Source organism: Coregonus lavaretus, assembly GCF_964263955.1.
Source record: "Coregonus lavaretus genome assembly, chromosome: 1".
Taxonomy (NCBI): Eukaryota; Metazoa; Chordata; class Actinopteri; order Salmoniformes; family Salmonidae; genus Coregonus; species Coregonus lavaretus.
In genome coordinates, this window is record NC_139988.1 from 78,257,273 (window position 1) to 78,281,646 (window position 24,374).

A 24,374-nucleotide genomic window follows, 5' to 3' on the forward strand; every position below is an offset into this window, starting at 1 on the left:
AGTTTATGGACCAAATGAAGTTGTGAATCATTTGTTAGTTGAGTAGATTGCAGATTAGGTGATCACCAGGCTGATAGGCCCTTCCGTAACCTAGGCTACCGTATGTTGTGTGTAGTAACCGGTGGTAACACCAGCCCTCAAGGCTAACTCTCATTCGCTGCCCTGGTGCTGTGTGACGCTGACGGAGCGCGTAGGTGAAGGTGACGAACATCCATCCTGATCTGAATGAGGCCAACTGCTCCGAGTGACACTGATTATGCCTCTACACCCTGTCCTCACCCTCTCTCTCCCCCTCCTCACCCCCACTTCTGGTTCTGACAGGGCCTCCCCATACGTCTCACTTATTCCCCCATTAACTCACCCCCCTCACCCCCACTCCCCCATTACATTAGACCCCCCTCCACTGTCTCCTTGGCAGTCAGGACCAGTGTAACGTGTATATTAACATCTGTCTCTCTCAGCTTGATCTCCTTCCAATGTACTACTACTGTAATTAATTATGTATACTTCCCTAATGACGATATAGCATTTTAAGGAAAGAGGGCGCATTCTGGACCCTGGGTTTGAGATAATCTATCTAGCTAGCTAATTTAGTTTGGATGTACAGTACTGTATTCTAAAACATACAGAGATATACAGTGGGGTCCATAATTATTGGCACCCTTGATATAGATGAGGGAAAAAGACTGTATAAAATAAATTAATACAAATACTGAGCTATATTGTATGCTCAGAAAAATGGGAACAATATATTATTGTATACTAATCTAAAAAAAATAGGTGTTAAGGTTATTAGCAACCGTGTTTTCAGTATTCCAGTACCCTCCCATTGCGAGGATAACGACATTCAGCCTTTTTATAAAATGTTTGATGAGATTGGAGAACACATTGGGAGGGATCTTAAACCATTCCTCAATACAGAATCTTTCCAGATCCTTCATATCCTTCGTCTGCACTTATGGACCGCCCTCTTCAATTCAAACCACAGGTTTTCAATGGGGTTCAAGTCCGGAGACTGAGATGGCCATTGCAAAATGTTGATTTTGTGGTCAATAACCATTTCTTTGTGGATGTTGATGTGTGCTTGGGGTTATTGTCTTGATGGAAGATCCATCTGGCCGAGGCAACCAGGATTTTGGCAAATATTTCCTGTTTCTTTTTGCTCATATTTAACAAGGGTGCCAATAATTATGTCTGAGATATACAGCTTACTCTCATTTTAAATGTTGTGCTTTGGTTAAGTTTGCATGGTTTTCCAATCAGAGTCAAATATTAACAGGAATTGTAATTACATTTAAGCGTCTACGTGTAGAAACCAATAATTGACTCAAATCTGACCATGAATCTCAAGGTAATGAGATTTTCTCAATGAGCCACTATGGCTACAATTGCTGTTGCTACTAGCAACAGTAGATCAATCCATCTGTTTTTGGGTTCACAAATTCACCCCCAGATTGATGTTGAAGAGTTTTGTGCTACAAAAGAGACTGCATCGAAATTATACTTTGAAATGGGCCAACGCCGGCTTTCCACGAAGACGGCCCTTATCTGCGCTGAATATTAATATTCATGAAGCTTGTAACACAGTTTGAGTCTCGATTTTATACGTCTCCATAGCGAGGAGAAATTTGAGCCCAGAACCTAAAATCCAAATGGTCTAGCTGCTCATTAATATTCAGAAGCTCTGGCTCAAGTATTTCAATTAGTGCAAGTTTAATAGGAAACGTTGGAAATGAGTTTGAATGGATACACTGCATCAAACACATTGTTAATTTCAATGGGTTTGACAGAGAAACCACACCACAATATTATGTCTAGAATAGTCAGTGAAATCCAACACTAACTCGAATGACTTGATCGAATTGAAACTGATTTCAATGGCAGATAAGACCTACTACCCTGGACAGCCATTTGTCCTGTCTCCCTATTAACACACCATTGTACATTTTCCCAGACTTCAGAGGATTTGGGAGGGACATTAATGGTGATGATGTACTTCCTGCTAGAGTCCTCTCCATCACGTCAGCTATCACAGTTGTCCATCAGTCCCGTCCCTTCTAGGCCTTGATCTGAATTTACCATCAGGGGCTGATAGCTCTGCACTCCTCTTCCTCTAAACTCCTTTCACAGAACCTCAGTGCTAAACGGTATATCATATTCCGCTGGCATATCCCATTGTCACTAAAGTGGCTTGATTTGAATAGGAATGTCTAAATCGCTTGGCTGTCACAGGAGATTTATAGGAGAGCAAAGCGAAACGCGGTGACTCTCTAAAAGCCTGTTGTATTTATCAATGAGGGTGCACACAGAAACTGCAGCCTTTTTCTTCAAATCCCATTTTCCCTGCTGTGTTATTCCATAGACTCCCTTTAAAGGGGAAATCAGCTGTAGCTACATACATTTTTGGATTTATACATTAATGATATCTACCCATTGATTCTTGAAGAATAAAACTTAGAAATGGTGCATGAGCTTAGGTCAACTGTCGTGTTTGCCCCAAAGAGGATTGTTGAAAGGAAGGAGGAGGCAAATGATTGATTGGTTAACTGGCTTTCTGACTGAATCATTTATTGATTGATGGACTCAGCCATTAGTTTCTCCCAGGTGAATCTGTGTACTATTTCGTCATTATTATCTAATGGGTTTTTCTTCCACAGGCCCTGTACAACTCAATCAAGAATGAGAAGCTTCAATGGACAATGTGAGTTCCACTTTAATGCCTTGTTATCAACAGTATATACAGTATTTGTGCATTTAAGTGTATTTCCAAGTGTGTGTATGGGTGTGTGTTCTGACACACACACACACACAAACAGAGTCCACACACACACAGTTCACCTACAGTCCACACACACGCATAGTATTTGGATAGTGAAGAGTATTGGTAGATTCGATAGCATCCTTATTAATGACGTGCATGCTGTCAGGTTGTGATGGAAACATTTATATGTCAAGGGTTGCTATTCTGGATCTCAGCTCACTGTGCTTCAGATATGCCAATTAAGTCTCTGGCTTGCCAAGCTTTGTTGCCATAGTTACAGCACCATGGCTACAGCTACATAGCGACCATTCTGCTCTTGCCTCTGTGTTCCAGCGCAAGAACAAACACACACTTCTGACGACACACACTCATGCACACACACACAGACACACCTATCATTCCATTAAAAGGGTCCTCATTGCATCCTGTACAAAGGTGTGACCACAGCCTCCCACTACCTTCCCAAAAATAGCAGCACTCCCGGATCAGCTGACTGAAAAGTGGTCAGAGGAACAGGTCTGGGAACAGATCCACAGAGAGAGAGGCAATCCAGTTCCAACATCTCCACAGAAACAGACACCCAATTAAAATACATGGCCATGATGCTGGGGACAAGAGGCTGAGGATAGACTAGTCATTTTTAGACACATCCATACAGATACTGTATAGAAAAGGGGAGAGAGAGAGAGAGAGAGAGAGAGAGAGAGAGAGAGAGAGAGAGAGAGAGAGAGAGAGAGAGAGAGAGAGAGAGAGAGAGAGAGAGAGAGAGAGAGAGAGAGAGAGAGAGAGAGAGAGAGAGAGAGAGAGAGAGAGAGAGAGAGAGAGAGAGAGAGAGAGAGAGAGAGAGAGAGAGAGAGAGAGAGAGAGAGAGAGAGAGAGGCCCATCTGCTCTATTATTCCTTCTATTCTGCTAATCTTGCTCTCCTCCATTATTGTCTCTAATCATCCTGTCTTCCATTGTCTCCTCTCCTGCTAGCTTCTATCACCTGTTAGAAAAAGGGATAAGAAGAACCCATTTCACTGGCATTACAATATAGACACCACCAGTCCTCTGAAAAACATTATTATAATAATACCAATATACCAGTCCCATTTCAATGATTTATTTATTCATTTATGTATAAGGGGACCATGCAAATAGCACGTAAAGCTACAGACCTCGTTTGCATGATGATTTTCATAGATTTTGGTTACGATAATGATTATTTGGATGACAGTGCATTCTGAAATTATTCAGACTCCTTGATTTTATCCACATTTTGTTAAGTTACAGCCTTATTCAGAGACATTCAGAGACTTGTCCTGAAGCCACTCCTGCATTGTCTTGGCTGTGTGCTTAGGGTCGTTGTCTTGTTGGAAGTTGAACCCAGTCTGAGGTCCTGAGCGCTCTGGAGCAGGTTTTCATCAAGGATCTCTCTGTACTTTGCTCCGTTCATCTTTCCCTCGATCCTGACTAGTCTCCCAGTCCCTGCCGCTGAAAAACATCCCCACAGCATGATGCTGCCACCACCATGCTTCACCGTAGGGATGGTGCCAGGTTTCCTCCAGACGTGACGCTTGGCAGTCAGGCCAAAGAGTTCAATCTTGGTTTCATCAGACCAGAGAATCTTGTTTCTCATGGTCTGAGAGTCTTTAGGTGCCTTTTGGCAAACTCCAAGCGGGCTGTCGTGTGCCTTTTACTGAGGAGTGGCTTCCGTCTGGCCACTCTGCCATAAAGGCCTGATTGGTGTAGTGCTGCAGAGATGGTTGTCCTTCTAGAAGGTTCTCCCATTTTCACAGAGGAACTCTAGATCTCTGTCAGATTGACAATCGGGTTCTTGGTCACCTCCCTGACCAAGGCCCTTCTCCCCCGATTGCTCAGTTTGGCCAGGGGGCCAGCTCTAGGAAGAGTCTGGGTGGTTCCAAACTTCTTCCATTTAAGAATGATGGAGGCTACTGTGTTCTTAGGGACCTTCAATGCTACAGACATATTTTGGTATCCTTCCCCAGATCTGTGCCTCGACACAATCCTGTCTCAGAGGTCTACTGACAATTCCTTCGACCTCATGGCTTGGTTTTTGCTTTGACATGCACTGTCAACAGTGGGACCTTATGTAGACAGGTGTGTGCCTTTCCAAATCATGTCCAATCAATTGAATTTACCACAGGTGGACTCCAATCAAGTTGTAGAAACATTTCAAGGATGATCAATGGAAACAGGATGCACCTGAGCTCAATTTTGAGTATCATAGCAAAGGGTCTGAATACTTATGTAAATAAGGTATTTCTGTTTTTATAAATGTTCGATTTCATCTCACAGGTGTTCGATGGGGTTGAGGTCAGGGCTCTGTGCAGGCCAGTCAAGTTCTTCCACACCAATCTCGACAAACCATTTCTGTATGGACTTCGCTTTGTGCACAGGGGCATTGTCATGCTGAAACAGGAAAGGGCCTTCCCCAAACTGTTGCCACAAAGATGGAAGCACAGAATCGTCTAGAATGTCATTGTATGCTGTAGCGTTAAGATTTCCCTTCACTGGAAATAAGGGGCCTAGCCCGAACCATGAAAAACAGCCCCAGACCATGATTCCTCCTCCACCAAACTTTACAGTTAGCACTATGCATTGGGGCAGGTAGTGTTATCCTGGCATCTGTCAACAACGGGTGTGGCTGAAATAGCCGAATCCACTAATTTGAAGGGGTGTCCACATACTTTATTTATATATACAGTAGTGTATGTTACCGTTAGTTTAACAAACAAAGTGTCTCTCTAAGGACTTAGAAGGCATTCAGAGACGAATCTGTTGCATCATTGGCACTCCCTACAACTCACTCCCATCTCTGGAGAGCAGGCGTGATGAACCCACAGTCAATATATATATATATATATATATATTGTACACTGCAAATTGCCTGCAAGAATCCCCAAACACATAGAGTATAGTATTTGACAAAAACAGAATAATTTCAAACCTTGATTATATTGGGATACGATCACATATGCCTCTCTATCTATGCGTGGGAATACTTGGGAACAGATTGCCTAATTTAAAATAAGATTGAGCAGATTTCATGGTGATTTTACAGTCTTATGTCCAACAACAACAAAAAATGTAATATTTTTTGGTACATTATTATATATGCTATATACTGAACAAAAATATAAACGCAACAATTTCAACAATTTGACTGAGTTACAGTTCATATAAGGAAATCAGTCAATTGAAATAAATTCATTAGGCCCTAATCTATGGACTGCACATGACTGGGCTTTTTACAGACAGAAATACTCCTCAGTTTCATCAGCTGTCCGGGCGGCTGGTCTCAGATGATCCTGCAGGTGAAAAAGACGGATGTGGAGGTCCTGGGCTGGCGTAGTTACACGTGGTCTGCGGTTTTGAGGCCGGATGGACATACTGCCAAATTCTCTAAAACGACCTTTGAGGCGGCATATGGTATTAAATTATCTGGCAACAGCTCTGGTGGACATTGTTGCAGTCAGCATGCCAATTGCACACAACTTGAGACATCTGTGGCATTGTGTAGTGTGACAAAACTGCACATTTTTGTTGCCTTTTATTGTCCCCAGCACAAGGTGCACCTGTGTAATGATCATGCTGTTTAATCAGCTTCTTGATATGCCACACCTGTCAGGTGGATGGATTATCTTGGCAAAGGAGAAATGCTCACTAACAGGGATGTAAACAAATTTGTGCACAAAATGTAAGAGAAATAAGCTTTTTGTGCGCATGTAACATTTCTGGAATCTTTTTTTTCAGCTCATGAAACATGTGACCAACACTTTACATGTTGCATTTATATTTTTGTTCAGTGCATTCGGAAAATATTCAGACCACTTCCCTTTTTCCACATTTTGTTACGTTACAGCCTTATTCTAAAATGGATTTTTTTTTTTTATCCCCATCAATCTACACACAATATCCCAGAATGACTAATCGAAAACAGGTTTTTAGAAATGTTAGCAAATGTATTAAAATGAATAAATAGAAAAACTTTATTTACCTAATTAATCAGACACTATGCTATGAGATTCGAAATTGAGCTCAGTTGCATCCTGTTTGCATTGATCATCCTTGAGGTTGTTTCTACAACTTGATTGGAGTCCACCTGTGGGAAACTCAATTGATTGGACATGATTTGAAAAGGCACACACCTGTCTATATAAGGTCCCACAGTTGACAGTGTATGTGAGAGCAAAATCCAAGCCATGAGGTCGAAGGAATTGTCCGTAGAGCTCCGAGACAGGATTGTGTCGAGGCACAGATCTGGGGAAGGGTACCAAAAAAAGTTCTGCAGCATTGAATGTCCCCAAGAACACAGTGGCCTCCATCATCCTTAAATGGAAGAAGTTTGGAACCACCAAGACTCTTCCTAGAGCTGGCCGCCCAGCCAAATTTAGCAATCGGGGGAGAAGGGCCTTGGCCAAGGAGGTGACCAAGAACCCGATTGTCACTCTGACAGAGCTCCAGAGTTCCTCTGTGCAGATGGGAGAATCTTCCAGAAGGACAACCATCTCTGCAGAACTCCATCAATCAGGCCTTTATGGTAGAGTGGCCAGACTAGACTGGTAGAGTGGTAGAGTGGCCACTCCTCAGTAAAAGGCACATGACAGCCCGCTTGGAGTTTGCCTAAAGGCACCTAAAGAACTCAGACTATTAGAAACAAGATTCTCTGGTCTGATGAAACCAAGATTGAACACTTTGGCCTGATTACCAAGCGACACGTCTGGAGGAAACCTGGCACCATCCCTACGGTGAAGCATGGTGGTGGCAGCATCATGCTGTGGGGATGTTTTTCAGCGGCAGGACTAGGATACTAGTCAGGAACGACGGAAAGATGAACGGAGCAAAGTACAGAGAGATCCTTGATGAAAACCTGCTCCATCGGATTCTTGGTCACCTCCCTGACCAAGGCCCTTCTCCCCCGATTGCTCAATTTGGCCGGGAGGCCAGCTCTCAGAAGAGTCTTGGTGGTTCCAAACTTCTTCCATTTAAGAATGATGAAGGCCACTGTGTTCTTGGGGAACTTGTGTTTTATATTATGACATCACATTTTATGTATGTTTCTGCAAGGTGTTCAAGTAAACCTGAACCTACACCTACACCTAATCAACCTGTTCACTCTCTTCCTCCTCCACACCACCACCCCATCCCCTTCTCCTCTCCTCTTTATAATGGCTCCTATTCAGCTTTGTCTTTCTAGGCTTTTGTTTTCTCTCCTCTCTCTATCTCCCTCGCTCCCTCGTTTCCGTCCATCCCCCTTCTCTCTCTCTCTCTCTCTCTCTCTCTCTCTCTCTCTCTCTCTCTTTCCCTTTTATTTTGACTCAGTGTAGAGTGGGATTCACACAGACCAGCAGTTACCAGGCAACAGGCTAGAAATCTGAGGCACATGCTCATCAGCTCTCACTAGCTATCCATCATGCTCTCTCTCTCTCTCTCTCTCTCTCTCTCTCTCTCTCTCTCTCTCTCTCTCTCTCTCTCTCTCTCTCTCTCTCTCTCTCTCTCTCTCGCTCTCTCTATCTCTTGTGTAGAGCTAACTGTTGTTATATATGTCTGGTTACTCATATCATGCTCTTAAAGGGTTACAAGGGAGTCAATTTTGCATGTCTATTTTGAATGTGAACTTTTACACAGGTGACGGTGAGGTAACAAGTGTAGTCCTCGTTTAAACTGGGTTTGACTGATATTGGGTGGATTGACTGACTAGTATTGGGAAACATTATAGGAAAGGTTCAGCTCTTAACATTAGTTATCTTAACTGCTGCCTCAGGTCCAGATTATCCCACATGTAAAAAGATGTTAACAACACCCCAACCATGTTTGTAGGATTATCATATCAGTAAAGGGACATGTGGTGAACATGGCTTGTACTAAGTACAGTATCTTCATTTTGAGTGGGACTAGAGTGATCATAATTTGAAACTGCCTCAAAATACGTGCCATCCGGGATCCTTGGGATGTCCCTATCCCATTGAAGTTTACATTTTAAATGGTTAAGGGTAGGGTTAGGTAAAGGCTTATGATTAAGGATAAGGTAAGGGTAGGGATTAAGGTTATGGTTAGGGTTTAGGGTAGGGACATCCCAAGGATTCCAGATAGCACTGACCGTATAGGTATAGCCTATATATAACTACAGTAGGAACAGAGTTTTTCCTTGTCAGGCCATATGATCAGGAAAACCTCCTGGCTCTATGTACAGTAAAGACCAGTAGAGGCTGGTGTCACTTAAATGGAGGACATGCTCTTTGTAATGGCTAAAATGGCATTATTGGAATGATATTAAACACATGGAATGGCATCAAACACATGAAAATCAAATGGAATGGAAACCATTTGTTTGAAGTGTTTGATAACTTTCCAATCATTACATTTTAGCCATTACAATAAGCCACCCTCCCTCCACCAGCCTCCATTGGTATAGGGATTACAATCAACTGTATACTAAGATACAGTTATATTTTCATCATGCACTGATACACACAGACATTTTATTGTTCTGTAATAACACAAATTGTAGCCCATTTATTTGGTTTGTTTGAGGTAGTTACACATTTGGGAAAAGTACAACTTTTCACAGTTCTGGAGCAGTTCCTCTCATGATCAATAGGGAAACACAAAACTGAAAAAGCCAGTGACAAATCTGAAATTAGTCTCAAAAATAGGGAGTCCCTAGTGAAACGGAATGCCCTCGTTTTTCACCTCAAGGCCGCCACGCGATCGATCGTGTCGCTCTTCTGCTGCAGTGTGTTTTGATCTAGGAGAGTGGACTGGTTCTCTGGAGACCAGGAGGGAATCACAACAACATGATCGAGGAAGGAAGGAGCGAGGGATGGAGCGAGGGAAGGAGCGAGGGAAGGGGAAAGACACTGAATTAAGACTTTGAAGAAGAAGAAACACTTTCATTCACTCAGGTTCCCCCTAGGTAGAATTGTGCTTTGTAAATATGTTATATAACCAAGGCTATGCCCACAGAATTCACTTCAGTGTTTTTGGTAGATGACAAAAAGCACAATATAACCAGTGAAGAAGGAGTTTGGCCATTGAAACTACTCTCTCTCATCTCTGTCTTCTAATGGACAGTCACAGAGTGAGATGGCTGGAAAGGGATTGGTTGAACGTGATTGGTTGACCTGTTGCTGATGAGGCATGGTAAAACAGTAATCAGGTTGCTCATCCTTCTGTTTCTTGTCGCCATAGTGATGAGGAGGAGATGCGGAAGTCTTTCTCGGAGCTGGGGGACACCAACCAGGCAGACTCCACCTCTAAACACATGAAGAGCATGGCCAGCGGTGGGAAACCCCTAGTGGCCATGGCCCAGCCCTCGGGAGCTCTGCTGTATAAGAACGGCTTCCTGGTGCGCAAGGTGCACGCCGACTCAGACGGCAAGAGAAGTACGTGTCAAAACCATAGACATATTGTACATTTATAGCTTATTTGTTTAAACCCCCATTGACCCCCCTATAAGTCCTCATAGTATGTGTCATATCCCCTCCCTCTCCTCACCGCTGTTTATTTGTTAAGCCCACCCCTCTCTTTATTCATGTTTAGTTTAGTTTGATGTTTTGTTTTGACTATATAAGTCCCTTTTTTTAAAGTATTATTATTATTATTACTCATTTAGCCCTATGCTGTTATTTTAGCAACGGCTACAGTATACAGTGCAATCGGAAAGTATTCAGGCCCCTTGACTTTTTCACATTTTGTTACGTTACAGCCTTATTCTAAAATGGATTGAATTGATTTTCCCCCCTCATCAATCTACACACAATGCCCCATAATGAGAAAGCAAAAACAGGTTTTTAGAAATGTTTGCTAATTTATTAAAAATAAAAAACTGAAACATCACTTTACATAAGTATTCAGACCCTTTAACTCAGTACTTTGTTGAAGCACCTTTGGCAGCGATTACAGCCTCGAGTCTTCTGGGGTATGACGCTACAAGCTTGGCACACCTGTTTTTGAGGGGTTTCTCCCATTCTTCTCTGTAGATCCTCTCAAGCTCTGTCAGGTTGGATGGGGAGCGTCGCTGCACAGCTATTTTCAGGTCTCTCCAGACATGTTCAATCAGGTTCAAGTCCGGGCTCTGGCTGGGCCACTCAAGGACATTCAAAGACTTGTCCTCAAAGCCACTCCTGCGTTGTCTTGGCTGTGTGCTTAGGGTCGTTGTCCTGTTGGAAGGTGAACCTTCGCCCCAGTCTGAGGTCCTGAGCGCTCTGGAGCAGGTTGTCATCAAGGATCTCTCTGTACTTTGCTCAGTTCATCTTTCCCTCGATCCTGACTAGTCTCCCAGTCCCTGCCGCTGAAAAACATCCCCACATCATGATGCTGCCACCACCATGCTTCACCGTAGGGATGGTGCCAGGTTTCCTCCAGATGTGGCTCTTGGCATTCAGGCCACAGTGTACAATCTTGGTTTCATCAGACCAGAGGATCTTGTTTCTCATGGTCTGAGAGTCCTTTAGGTGCCTTGTGGCAAACTCCAAGCGAGCTGTCATGAGCCTTTTACTGAGGAGTGGCTTCCGTCTGGCCACTCTACCATAAAGGCCTGATTGGTGGAGTGCTGCAGAGATGGTTGTCCTTCTGGAAGGTTCTCCCATCTCCACAGAGGAACTCTGGAGCTTTGTCAGAGTGACCATCGGGTTCTTGGTCACCTCCCTGACCAAGGCCCTTCTCCCTCGATTACAGTTTGGCCGGGCAGCCAGCTCTAGGAAGAGTGTTGGTGTTCCAAACTTCTTCCATTTAATAATTATGGAGGCCACTGTGTTCTTGGGGATCTTCAATGCTGCAGAAATGTTTTGGTACCCTTCCCTAGATCTGTGCCTCGACACAATCCTGTCTCGGAGCTCTACGGATAATTCCTTCGACCACATGGCTTGGTTTTTGCTCTGACATGCACTGTCAACTGTGGGACCTTATATAGACAGGTGTGTGCCTTTCCAAATCATGTCCAATCAATTGAATTGACCACATGTGGACTCCAATCAAGTTGTAGAAACATCTCAAGGATGATCAATGGAAACAGGATGCACCTGAGCTCAATTTCGAGTCTCAGTAATAGGGTCTGAATACTTATGTAAATAAGGTATTTATGTTTTCTATGTTTAATAAATGTGCAAACATTTCTAAAAACCTGTTTTCACTTTGTCATTATGGGGTATTGTGTGTAGATTGATGAGGAAAATGTTTTATTTAATCAATTTTAGAATAAGGCTGTAACGTAACAAAATGTGGAAAAAGTCAAGGGGTCTGAATACTTTCCGAATGCACTGTACTTCTCACGTTCCACATACAGTAAATCATATGATTTTCATTGGAACAATGAGAGTTCTGTGGCTCTGTTCCAACATCTATACTAGCCTAACACTTACAGTTGAAGTCGGAAGTTTACATACACTTAAGTTGGAGTCATTAAAACTCGTTTTTCAACCACTCCACAAATTTCTTGTTAACAAACTATAGTTTTGGCAAGTCGGTTAGGACATCTACTTTGTGCATGACACAATTGATTTTTCCAACAATTGTTTACAGACAGATTATTTCACTTATAATTCACTGTATCACAATTCCAGTGGGTCAGAAGTTTACATACACTAAGTTGACTGTGCCTTAAAATAGCTTGGAAAATTCCAGAAAATGATGTCATAGCTTTAGAATCTTCTGATAGGCTAATTGACATAATTTGAGTCAATTGGAGGTGTACCTGTGGATGTATTTCAAGGCCTACCTTCAAACTCAGTGCATCTTTGCTTGACATCCTGGGAAAATCAAAATAAATCCGCCAAGACCTCAGACATTTTTTTGTAGACCTCCACAAGTCTGGTTCATCCTTGGGAGCAATTTCCAAACGCCTGAAGGTACCACGTTCATCTGTACAAACAATAGTACGCAAGTATAAACACCATGGGACCACGCAGCCGTCATACCACTCAGGAAGGAGACGCGTTCTGTCTCCTAGAGATGAACATACTTTGGTGCGAAAAGTACAAATCAATCCCAGAACAACAGCAAAGGACCTTGTGAAGATGCTGGAGGAAACAGGTACAAAAGTATCTATATCCACAGTAAACCAAGTCCTATATCGACATAACCTGAAAGGCCGCTCAGCAAGGAAGAAGCCACTGCTCCAAAACCGCCATAAAAAAGACAGACTATGGTTTGCAACTGCACATGGGGACAAAGATTGTACTTTTTGGAGAAATGTCCTCTGGTCTGATGAAACAAAAATAGAACTGTTTGGCCATAATGACCATCGTTATGTTTGGAGGAAAAAGGGGGTTGCTTGCAAGCCGAAGAACACTGTCCCAACCGTGAAGCACGTGGGTGGCAGCATCATGCTGTGGGGGTGCTTTGCTGCAGGAGGGACTGGTGCACTTCACAAAATAGATGGCATCATGAGGAAGGAAAATTATGTGGATATATTGAAGCAACATCTCAAGACATCAGTCAGGAAGTTAAAGCTTGGTCGCAAATGGGTCTTCCAAATGGACAATGACCCCAAGCATACTTCCAAAGTTGTGGCAAAATGGCTTAAGGACAACAAAGTCAAGGTATTGGAGTGGCCATCACAAAGCCCTGACCTCAATCCTATAGAAGATTTGTGGGCAGAACTGAAAACGTTTGTGCGAGCAAGGAGGCCTACAAACCTGACTCAGTTACACCAGCTCTGTCCGGAGGAATGGGCCAAAATTCACCCAACTTATTGTGGGAAGCTTGTGGAAGGCTACCCGAAACGTTTGACCCAAGTTAAACAATTTAAAGGCAATGCTACCAAATACTAATTGAGTGTATGTAAACTTCTGACCCACTGGGAATGTGATGAAAGAAATACAAGCTGAAATAAATACTTCTCTCTACTATTATTCTGATATTTCACACTCTTAAAATAAAGTGGTGATCCTAACTGACCTAAGACAGGGAATTTTTACTACGATTAAATGTCAGGAATTGTGAAAAACAGAGTTTAAATGTATTTGGCTAAGGTGTATGTAAACTTCCGACTTCAACTGTAGTATGAAGCAATGTATTGGGTATGTATAGGTGTGTTGTTAGTATGGACATTTGAAGGTGACCTGTGTTTTGACCAAACTATTCTCCTGATCTCAGCACCGCGTGGGAAGAGAGGGTGGAAGACGTTCTATGGCATTCTGAAGGGGCTGATTCTCTACCTGCAGAAGGTGAGCAGCTCCTGCCAAGGGGAGCAGGTGTGACAACACTTCTGTCTCACTTTATAAACTCACAACACATTCACTGTTCCGAAATTCTGAAAAGTCTAAAAAAGACTGCTCAGTCAACTCACTTTTTACATACTCTTATTCAGTAACATTATATATATTTTTGCACCAAAGAAAATCCCAAAATGTTCAGAAAATGTACGTCTAAAAAGACTGCTAAGATTATCCTACTTTGTTACGTACTCATATACAATAACATTTGTGATACACTTGTAAGTATACCCATCTTTGATTGACACACACTGAAATACTAAAACTACTCATACAGAGCTCACTGTCCAACCATCCAGATGGCTTTTCATACCCTGTTGAGTGTTGATATTATCAATATGAGGTAATGCATAAAGGTTGAGTCCTTGGTTCAGTGCCTCCAGACTGCCGTCCTCAGACCTGGCACTGCCGTCTATAATCATTTGGACCAGTGGTCCTGGCCTTTGCTACGGGCAGCCCTGCCAGCTTCTTGGGCTTGTGTGTGTAACTCGGCCACTTTGAACGGAAGCGAAGGTCCCATCCAGAGACGTTCCAATGGCAACACAGCTGTGCCAATGATGTAATTAATGTACTGTATAGCTATTGGCAGTGCTCTCTGGTCCAACGGTCATGTTTGAGTTGGGCAGAGTCAAGGCCCCTACTCAGGTGTCAAAAAGACCAATTTCCTTAGGATGGTTTGTTCTGTATTATAAACTGGGTAGTTTGAGCCCTGAATGCTGATTGTGACAGCCGTGGTATATCAGACGGTATACCACGGGTATGACAAAACATGTATTTTTACTGCTCTAATTATGTTGGTAACCAGTTTATAATAGCAATAAGGCACCTCGGAGGTTTGTGATATATGGCCAATATACCATGGCTAAGGGCTGTATCCAGGCACTCCACTTTGCGTCGTGCCTAAGAACAGCCCTTAGCGGTGGTATATTGGCCATATACCACACCCCCGCGTGCCTTATTGCTTAAACATCCCATCAACAAGTCATCCTGCAGAATGAGAGGTCTGGACACAGTTATCTACTAGAGTGTCCTGATTCAATCATCAACGGTTCAGTTAACCTTTTACTGCAGTGGGCTAAATCAGGGTCACACAGAGTGTTTCTTGATAGTCTTAAACAAATCTACTTTGTAAAAAAGTATACCCCTGACAAACATGGTTATGGGCTTAAAAAAAAGAAGACACCTGTACCATGTCAGATATAGAGTTCAAATGTATTCAATTTTGAGTTTGCATCCCAATATGACACTTTATATAAATCACAGAAGACTGAAATATAACAAAACCGTTTGACATGTAAACACCAGATTTTCTGCAGGTTTTTTTAAATAATGTTGATTAATTATGAAATTATAAGAAATATTAATAACATTCCACCCATGAGGCCACTAGAAGACGATTTGGTCATTTGATTGCAGGAAAGGGCTACAATCAATTGCTGTGTTTTATGATTGATGGAATTTCACACCATAACATCCAATGCCAACTTACTGATGCTTGACATTCTCACATTACAACTCAGTTAGATTACCAGTACTCAAAGAACCATCTGGCGGTTGAATACACTACCCTGTGGTCAGAACTACTGCGATGGTCAATAATGATATCATGATGTAATCACACTTTATGATGATTGTCATTGTTTGACCATGCAGGGAGAGTACCGGCCAGATAAACAGCTGTCGGACGAGGATCTGAAGAACGCTGTGTCCATCCACCACTCTCTGGCGATGAGGGCTGCTGACTACAGCAAGAGACCCAATGTGTTCTACCTCCGCACTGCTGACTGGAGAGTCTACCTCTTCCAGGCACCGTGAGTCCCATCCCTCGCTTCACTCTTCTTCTCTCATTCCTCTGTAAGATCGAGCCATCCCTTGCTTTCACGAGTTCAGGTTACACACTATAAGTTGAACGTGAGATGGTTCATTATTTGGCTTGGAGCCATAACCTGCAACTGCTCCCTGCACAGCACACATCTACCTCGGTCAATAAACCTGATCTTGACTTTGCAAGGGCACCCTCCTCCTCTTGTCTCCTTGTTTGACCTCTAGATGTCTTGGGCCAGTCTCTCCCCTTCTCACCAGCCAGTCATGGCTGTTGCTACCTCCTGCTGTGTGTGTGTTTTTGGTTTTACTATCCTTGTGAGGACCAGAAGTTCTCACAAGGATAGTAAAACAAGGAAAATTCGAACAAGTGGGGATATTTTGCTGGTCCCCACAAGGTTTTAGGGTTAGAATTAGGGTTAGTGATTAGGTTTAGGGTTAGGTTAGGGTTTGGGGTTAGTGTTAGGTTAAGGGTTAGGGTTAGGTTAAGGGTTAGGGTTAAGTTTAGGGTTAGGGGTTAGGAAAAATAGGATTTTCAATTGTTTGGTCCCCATAAGGATAGTAAAACATTTTGTTAGTCCCTACAAGGTAAAATGCTATTTCTAGTGGGTTTAGGGTAGAGTTAGGGTTAGAATTAGAGTTAGGCGTTAGGGTTAGGTTTAGGGTTAGAGGTTAGGGAAAATAGGATTTAGATTGGTTATAAATTGTGTGTCCCCACAAGGTTATAGTGTGTGTGTATGTGTGTGTGTGTTTGGGAGGAGTAGGGCGGTGAGGGGTGTAAATCAAGGATGCAGAGGCACATGATGTGGCCACATGTTCCAGTCACCCAGGAGGACCGGCTCTGCTCCAGTTGCAGCCTGTCCCAGATACCTTCCTCTCTCTCTCTCTCTCTCTCTCTCTCTCTCTCTCTCTCTCTCTCTCTCTCTCTCTCTCTCTCTCTCTCTCTCTCTCTCTCTCTATATCCCTCTCTCTCTCACTTTCCTTCCTTTCTCCTCCTCTCTCTTCCTCTCTCTCTCTCTCTCTCTCTCTCTCGATCCCTCTCTCTCTCACTTTCCTTCCTTTCTCCCCCTCTCTCTCCCTCTCTATCTCCCTCCTTCCCTCTCTCCATCCCTATCTCTCTGTCCTCTCTCTCTTCCTCTCTCCCTCCCTCCCTCCCTCTCTCTTCCTCTCTCTCATTTCTCAGCCAGTGTCCAGGTAGTTGTGACTCTCTGGGGTCTCTAATGGCCCGTTAGTAGATAACATCTATTTTTCTCATCTATTAATTAGCCCCTCAATTATTTATTTCTCAACAGCAAAGCAGCGTTTTTCAATTCAGCAGCTGTGATGATAATCACTATGATGGCTTAGTTTAGCTCTGTGCAGTAGGGATTGATATGTGTGGGGTGGGGTGTGTGAACGTGTGTGAACGTGTGTGAACCTGTGTGGCATGTGTTTGTACAACAAGATCTCAGAAACTCAGTGTGTGTGTGTGTGTGTGTGTTTTGTCCTCTATAGAAACGCGGAGCAAATGCAGTCGTGGATCACGCGCATCAACACGGTATCAGCGATGTTCTCAGCACCACCCTTCCCTGCAGCCATTGGTTCACAGAAGAAATTTGCCCGACCGCTGCTGCCATGCTCCACCTCCAAACTGTCACAGGTACCCGCCTCCGTACCATGTCCTCATATCACCAATCACATTTACCATACCACATCACTACCATAATTGAAAAAAATCCCTGAAGGCACTCTTCAAAATGAATGAATAAATGCTATTATTTTAAATGTCCACAAGGATGATTAAAGGACAAAACTTGCAATGATGTCAGAAATAAAGTATAGGCCTACAGAGGTCAAACTAGTGACGATCATGTGCTGGGAGAGAATGCATGGCCCTCTGTTGACCTGGGTTTTGAACTCTGACCTTAAGTATCTGTGCTTACAGGAGGAGCAGGTCCAGTCCCATGAGTCTCGGTTCCGGGCCATCTCCACTGAACTGGCTGAGCTGCGCTCGTATCCTCCAGACCGAAAGATCAAAGGCCGCGAGCTGGAGGAGTACCGCCAGCGGGACGAGTACCTAGAGTTTGAGGTGAGCCCAAGGCAACAGTGTGTGAACTTTTCAAAGGCTACAGAAAAGAAAAGAAAGAAATTGGAATCCAGTCAAGCGTTAAGCAATTATGCAGCACTGCATTTCTGTCTCATTCACTTTCTCTGTCCCCTCGCTCCCTTTCTTGCCTTCTCTGACTCTCCCTCTCTCTCTCCCTTCCCTTCTCTCCCTCTTCCTCTGTCCCCCTCTGCATCCCTCCCCTCCCTCTTCTGTAATGTAGAAAACGCGCTACGGTACCTACGCCATGCTACTGCGGGCCAAGATTCGCTGCGGCGAGGATGACCTGTCCGTATTCGAGGCCCAGATCTTGGAGGACAATGGGCTGCAGCGCGCCCACTCCAGCCCCACACTGCAGGACAGCAGCCAGGCCAGCCAGGCCTCCCAGGGCAGCAGCACCAAGGAGCCGGTGGGCTGCAGCGGCATAGGAAAAGGCTCCAAGCGCATCGAGGGCCAGAGATACAGCTACCGCCAGGCCGTCAAGAAGTGAGTCAGGGCGGGGCGCCGGGTGGTGATGACTTGGCAGGCTTGTCTCACTGCACAGGTTATTTGAGATCTGAGTGAGGGGGGGGGGGTTATAGGAGCTTGAAAAGGAGAGGGGTGAGAGTTTACTGTATACACCACGTCCGTCCCCCCCGTCCCCCATGGCGCCCCCACCCAGCACCCCCGATATCCTCAGCCAGTAGGGGAGGTGCAGAGGTGCAGATCCTATGACTGGCGCGGTCACTGGCCAATGCCAGCGGTGTGTTGGGGCATGAGGGAGGGAGGGAGGAGCGTTGGAGAGGTAATGGAGCTTGGAAAGGAGGTATTCGAGAGAAGGCGTTCTGGATACAGTAATAGACTGTACTATACCGTACGGTAAGACAGAGGGTCCTCACGTAAGCAGTAGCGCCGCCGTACAGGGACTCCCATCCAGCATCCTTTCCTTCTTATTCTTTGAGGGCACCTCTCCCACAAACCCCTCCACCAACCTTTTTTCTGACGATGTTTCTTCTGATTTGGGACCAGACTTGTTTACACATTTGACACCTTAAGTCTCCAATGCCTGTTCTGTTGATTTGAACATGTGTTACAGTACTGTAATACTGTAGTAAGAGGAGCTAGACCCTAGACTCATTGTAAAAACACTAGGGTACTTGTTGCTCCTGAACTTTTCTTTGGGGCAAATATTGTGGCAGCAACGTGGCTCTAGTGGATCCGCAATGGCAGTGCACTATGCATCAGGATCCGCAATGGAGGTTCAGTTGCAGCTCTTCCTCCTGGCCCGAATCAGGGTGAGGGCAGAGGAGAGACTGAGCTCTCATGACTTCAGACCACTCCACTCTCTGCACACTCTCTCTCTTCTCCCCTGTTCTCACACTCTGTCTCAGAGAGGGGGTAACTGTGGCTCCCATCTCTATCCTTTCTCCCAAATGGGTTGTTAAAGTGGTGGATGTCATTTGAGACACATTAGGCTACTACTGTACAGCGACACACAAGTGAGTAAAAATGTAATTGTACTGCATCATCCTCTCAGCAAGAGAGACCCATGGTTTCTTTCCTTTTCCTTAAAGGGGCAATCTGCCATTGATATATACCCATTGATTCTTGAAGAATATAACTTATATATGCCTCATGAGCTTAGTTCAATTGTTGTACCCCATCAGAACCCAAAATATAAACTTGTTTTTAGTCCTTTGTTTGTAAACAGTGTAATTGTAAACAAAAACGGTATCTCCTCAAAACATGGTTAAAACTATAATTCTAATATCATGGATGGTTAGTCCTTGTATCCATAGCTCTGTCCATGAATTTGAGAGGGGTTACATTTTTCCAGCCCATCCCTCAGCTGTTTACCAAATCAGTGGTAGGGTAGCTGCTTTGTTATTGTTGAACTGCAGATTGCCCCTTTAATAACAGTTGTTTTCCTCTTACCTAGCCAGTTGCTTTAGCTTTGTCTTGTGGTGGGCTTCTGTTCTTCTTTCTTAACACTCTGGGCTGAATTTTGCTTTTTCTCAGCATGCCTGCATCGAGCTCAGCTTTTTATTTTATGCATTTTTCTTCTTCTTGGGAAAAAAAGAGAGCAGCAACTGTTTGGGTTGTGTTGTCTTTTTAATCATGCTGTTGTATTGACATGTCCTCCCTGTTACTCCCTGACCTGTCCTCCCTGTTACTCTCTGACCTGTCCTCCCTGTTACTCCCTGACCTGTCCTCCCTGTTACTCCCTGACCTGTCCTCCCTGTTACTCCCTGACATGTCCTCCTTGTTACTCCCTGACCTGTCCTCCCTGTTACTCCCTGACCTGTCCTCCATGTTACTCCCTGACCTGTCCTCCATGTTACTCCCTGACCTGTCCTCCCTGTTACTCCCTGACATGTCCTCCTTGTTACTCCCTGACCTGTCCTCCATGTTACTCCCTGACCTGTCCTCACTGTTACTCCCTGACATGTCCTCCCTGTTACTCCCTTAATCTGTGTGTATACGTATAGGGTACTTGTTTATAAGACCTGTTTAACACTCACCAGGCAGACACTGAATGTTCTTGTTTTTTATATATTTTTTTACAGTATTTTACAATAGTCTGTCTGACATGCTCCTTGTCTTCTTGTGTACTGTTGTAAGCGTCATTGTACGATGAAATATCAAGAATATAAGAAGTATTTTATTCATATTTATAGTAAACCTATGGCATACGTTTTATAATAACCTGCCAACTACTATATTATGCTTATATTGTATGATACATTGTACAGTATATGTACTTTTACAATATATCCTGGTGAATATGCATAAAATAAACATACAGAGTTGATATTATACATTCCCTGTATTTAAATGTCCTGAAAGTGTTCTATGATAATCATGTGTTTTTACATAGTATTCTTCAGTATGTAAAGGGGCAACAAAGGCACCAGCACAATCTGAGTATTATCTAAAAGCCTATGTATCTATCAAACAATGATGAGATTGAGAAATTAGATCTAGCAAAATGGGACAATGCCACAATCAATTCCCATCATTATTTCAACTCTCTTGTCTGAAGTATTGGGAAGAGAGTGAGAGAGGCATTATTCTTTAAATTGATAGCGTGATTTACTTTGAAGGTATTTGTTGATCTTGTCAGAGAGTAATGTTTTGCTGTTGTTGCTACATGAAAAATAGACATGGAATAATGTAACAGGTGAATGTGAAACGTGGAATGTGAGTGGATTGCCTTGCAGGCTAATAGACAGGGGGAAGCGGCAAGACATTTACTGACAAAATATGTATGGAAGCATATCCATACCATATCCTCAATCAATGTAAAGAATAATAATCAACATAGCCATTTCATGACATACCTTCAGTTTCAAACATTCAGTGGAGAATGTCATATTGTTGCATAATATGTTTGAAGGATAGCCATTTTCTACTCAGGCCTTCAAATGTCGCCTTGAACAGCTGTGATGCCAGCATCCTACCAGCAGAGAGAGCTGTTTAGCAGGACATTCAGTTACCTTTCAGCCATAACATTGCTGCCCCCGCACTGCACAAGCTTTTTAGGGTGGGCCATTCACAGTCTCTGGCAAGGGAGTACTGAGGATCTATCTGTGATCGGTGACAGATATTTATTTGTGTGTATGTGTGTTGTGTGTGTGTATGTGTTTAACTATGTTTGTGGGGACCAGAAGTCCCCACAAGAATAGTAAACGAACAAAGATTTGACAAGCCTAGGGGGTTTAGGGTTAAGGTAGAATTAGTGTTAGGGTAAAATTAAGATTAGGGTTAGCAGTTAGGGTTAGTTTTAGGGTTAAGGTTAGGGGTTAGGGAAAATAGGATTTTGAATGGTTATAAATTGTGTATCCCCACAAGATTAGTTAAACAAGAGTGTGCGTGTGTGTGTGTGCGTTTGAGCGTGTGTGTGTGTGTGCGTGTGTGCGTGCGTGCATAATGTGTGTGTGTGTGTGTACATCTGAGGAGATGTGTTTCTGTTCTGCTGTAAGTTTGTGAATGTCATTGAATGCAGTATGCTGCGACCTGGCTGACCTGCTGTTCTACTAAGGAGCCTATTTATGGAATGTGGCTGAGGAGAATATTCTAGCCGGCAGATTCATGTAATGTTTTGAAGCAGGAATGCTTTATCCAGCTGTGTCCATCGCATGTAGTTACCTTGCTGGGGGAAAAAAATGTGTACAATTTTTGTACAGACAATTGAATGTTAGGTCTAAGTTTAGCATGGTGTATTTTGTCTCTTGTCTTTTCCTATCTCACCTCAGTGATTTTCGCATTTTTCACCTTCCTTTTCAATGATCTCATTCCCCTCCAATCTCACACTCTCTTTCACTCTCTATTTTCCCCTTCACTCCTCCTCCTCTTTCACATCACTTCATTTCCCCTGTGTCAGATTGCTCTGCCCTCTGTCTCGGTCATCATTTCACTGCTATCACATTCCTACACAATCTTTTGGGAAGCTTCCTTTCATCACTTAACTGCTTGTGTATATTGTTACTATAACTGCTGACATATACCTTTAATTGTATTGTAACTTGATGTTACAGCTGTGATATTACTGCTTGGTACTTGTATTTATTGATAGTGTTTCACACTTGTGCATATGTGGCCAGGTTAGTCTATCACAGAATGCTATGTCACCTCGGGACATTGGAGAGTACAAGGACTGAGGTCCCTTTGAAAATCTCATCTTTCACACACTGTTTGTTCATATCTTGGGGTCTATGCAGTACATGCCCTGTTCCCTGTGTCCCGGGCACTAACCATGAGGAAGAGAGGCACAAACAATTTGATACGGTATACTGTCTGTTGTACAGCAGTATGATAGTCAGGACTAGCTTCAGCTTCAAGTTCAGCAAGCTCTCTATGCCCACCCTGCCACCCCACCCCCTCTGACATCATCACAGAGCAGCTGCAGGGTCTCCATGGCACTGGTTTGCATGGAAACCGCTAGTTCCCTCCAAGTATGTAAAATGTGCCTATTTGATTGTGAAAATTTCTGAATAAAATCTAAATGTTGGCTCCGTGATACTGACATGAAAGCCTAGGTGTTACTGTATGTTTGACCCTTTCCCAGCCAGCACTTCTGAATGTGACATGTGTGTATATATACAGCATGAGATAATATTATTATGGTCTGCTTTCCTTTGTATTATGTTTAGAGTATTTAATGAAAGGTTAATATATAGAACAACATTTTTGTCCTTCAGTTCATTGTCATGTTTTTTTTTTTATTATAAAGCTGAATGAAGGAAAAGTTGTTGTATTTATGCTGTTTTATGCTAATCTGTTGTAAACACCACACCACGCCACCAATGCATTAAAAACTGTGATATAGTGTACTACAGTGGGGTTCTGACTGATTTCAGTCAGAAATGCCAATGAGAGACATTTGAAATGTTTTTACTTGGGTTGTTTTACTCATTTTAGCTGTACACGTGTCGGCTGCCTGTTAAAACCTCACTTCTTTAAGGAAACATTGTTTGTATATGAGCTCTTCTGGGGAGGCATAGCAGAAAAATAAAAGTGTTTCAAAAAGGGACTGTTTGTGCATTATTTTATTTTGTCAAATATTAAAGTCAAACTACATAAAATAATATACCACCACACATGGGGCCAGTACGGAACTCCAGAGAGGATATATGAATTTTAAAAAAAATCCCTCGTTATGTCGAGATCACGACTTACATTTTATGGCCAAGAGTATGTGGACATCCCTTCAAATTAGTGGATTCTGCTATTTCAGCCACACCTGTTGCTGACAGGTGTATACAATTAAGCACATGGCCATGCAATCTCCATAGACAAACATTGGCAGAAAAATTGCCTTACTGAAGAGCTCAGTGACTTTCAATGTGGCACCGTCATAGGATGCCACCTTTCCAACAAGTCAGTTCGTCAAATTCCTGCCCAGCTAGAGATGCCACAGCCAACTGTAAGTGCTGTTATTGTGAAGTGGAAATGTCTAGGAGCAACAACGGCTCAGCCGTGAAGTGGTAGGCCTCACAGAATGGGACCACCGAGTGCTGAAGTGCGTAGCGCGTAAAAATTGTCTGTCCTCGGTTGCAACACTCACTACCGAGTTCCAAACTGCCTCTGGAAGTAACGTCGGCACAAGAACTGTTTGTCGGGAGCTTCATGAAATGGGTTTCCATGGCCGAGCATCCGGACACAAGCCTAAGATCACCATGCGCAATGCCATGCGTTGGCTGAAGTGGTGTAAAGCTCACCGCCATTGGACTCCGGAGAAGTGGAAACGCGTACTCTGGAGTGATGAATCACGCTTCACCATCTGGCAGTCTGACAAACGAATCTGGGTTTGGCGGATGCCAGAAGAACGCTACCTGCCCCAATGCATGGTGCCAACTGTAAAGTTTGGTGAAGGAGGAATAATGGTCTGGGGCTGTTTTTCATGGTTCGGGCTAGGCCCCTTAGTTCCAATGAAGGGAAATCTTAACTCTACAGCATTCAATGACATTCTAGACAATTCTGTGCTTCCAACTTTGTGGCAACAGTTTG

The 24,374-nt window shown here is 43.4% G+C and overlaps 1 protein-coding gene across 1 annotated transcript in view; it reads left to right on the top strand.

Annotated features, from left to right (window-relative positions):
- Positions 1-20,676, top strand: part of LOC311134068 (uncharacterized protein) — a gene marked incomplete at its 5' end in the record, with an annotated part of 69,560 nt that extends 48,884 nt beyond the window's left edge. The window contains 7 exons of the mRNA XM_084167664.1: positions 2,658-2,701; positions 9,957-10,150; positions 13,863-13,933; positions 15,635-15,792; positions 17,297-17,441; positions 17,727-17,870; positions 18,109-20,676. Coding sequence (XP_084023790.1) covers positions 2,658-2,701; positions 9,957-10,150; positions 13,863-13,933; positions 15,635-15,792; positions 17,297-17,441; positions 17,727-17,870; positions 18,109-18,375 — 1,023 coding nt within the window. The 3' untranslated portion in view covers positions 18,376-20,676. The remainder of the gene's footprint in view (positions 1-2,657; positions 2,702-9,956; positions 10,151-13,862; positions 13,934-15,634; positions 15,793-17,296; positions 17,442-17,726; positions 17,871-18,108) is intronic.
- Between the last annotated feature and the right edge of the window lie 3,698 nt (positions 20,677-24,374).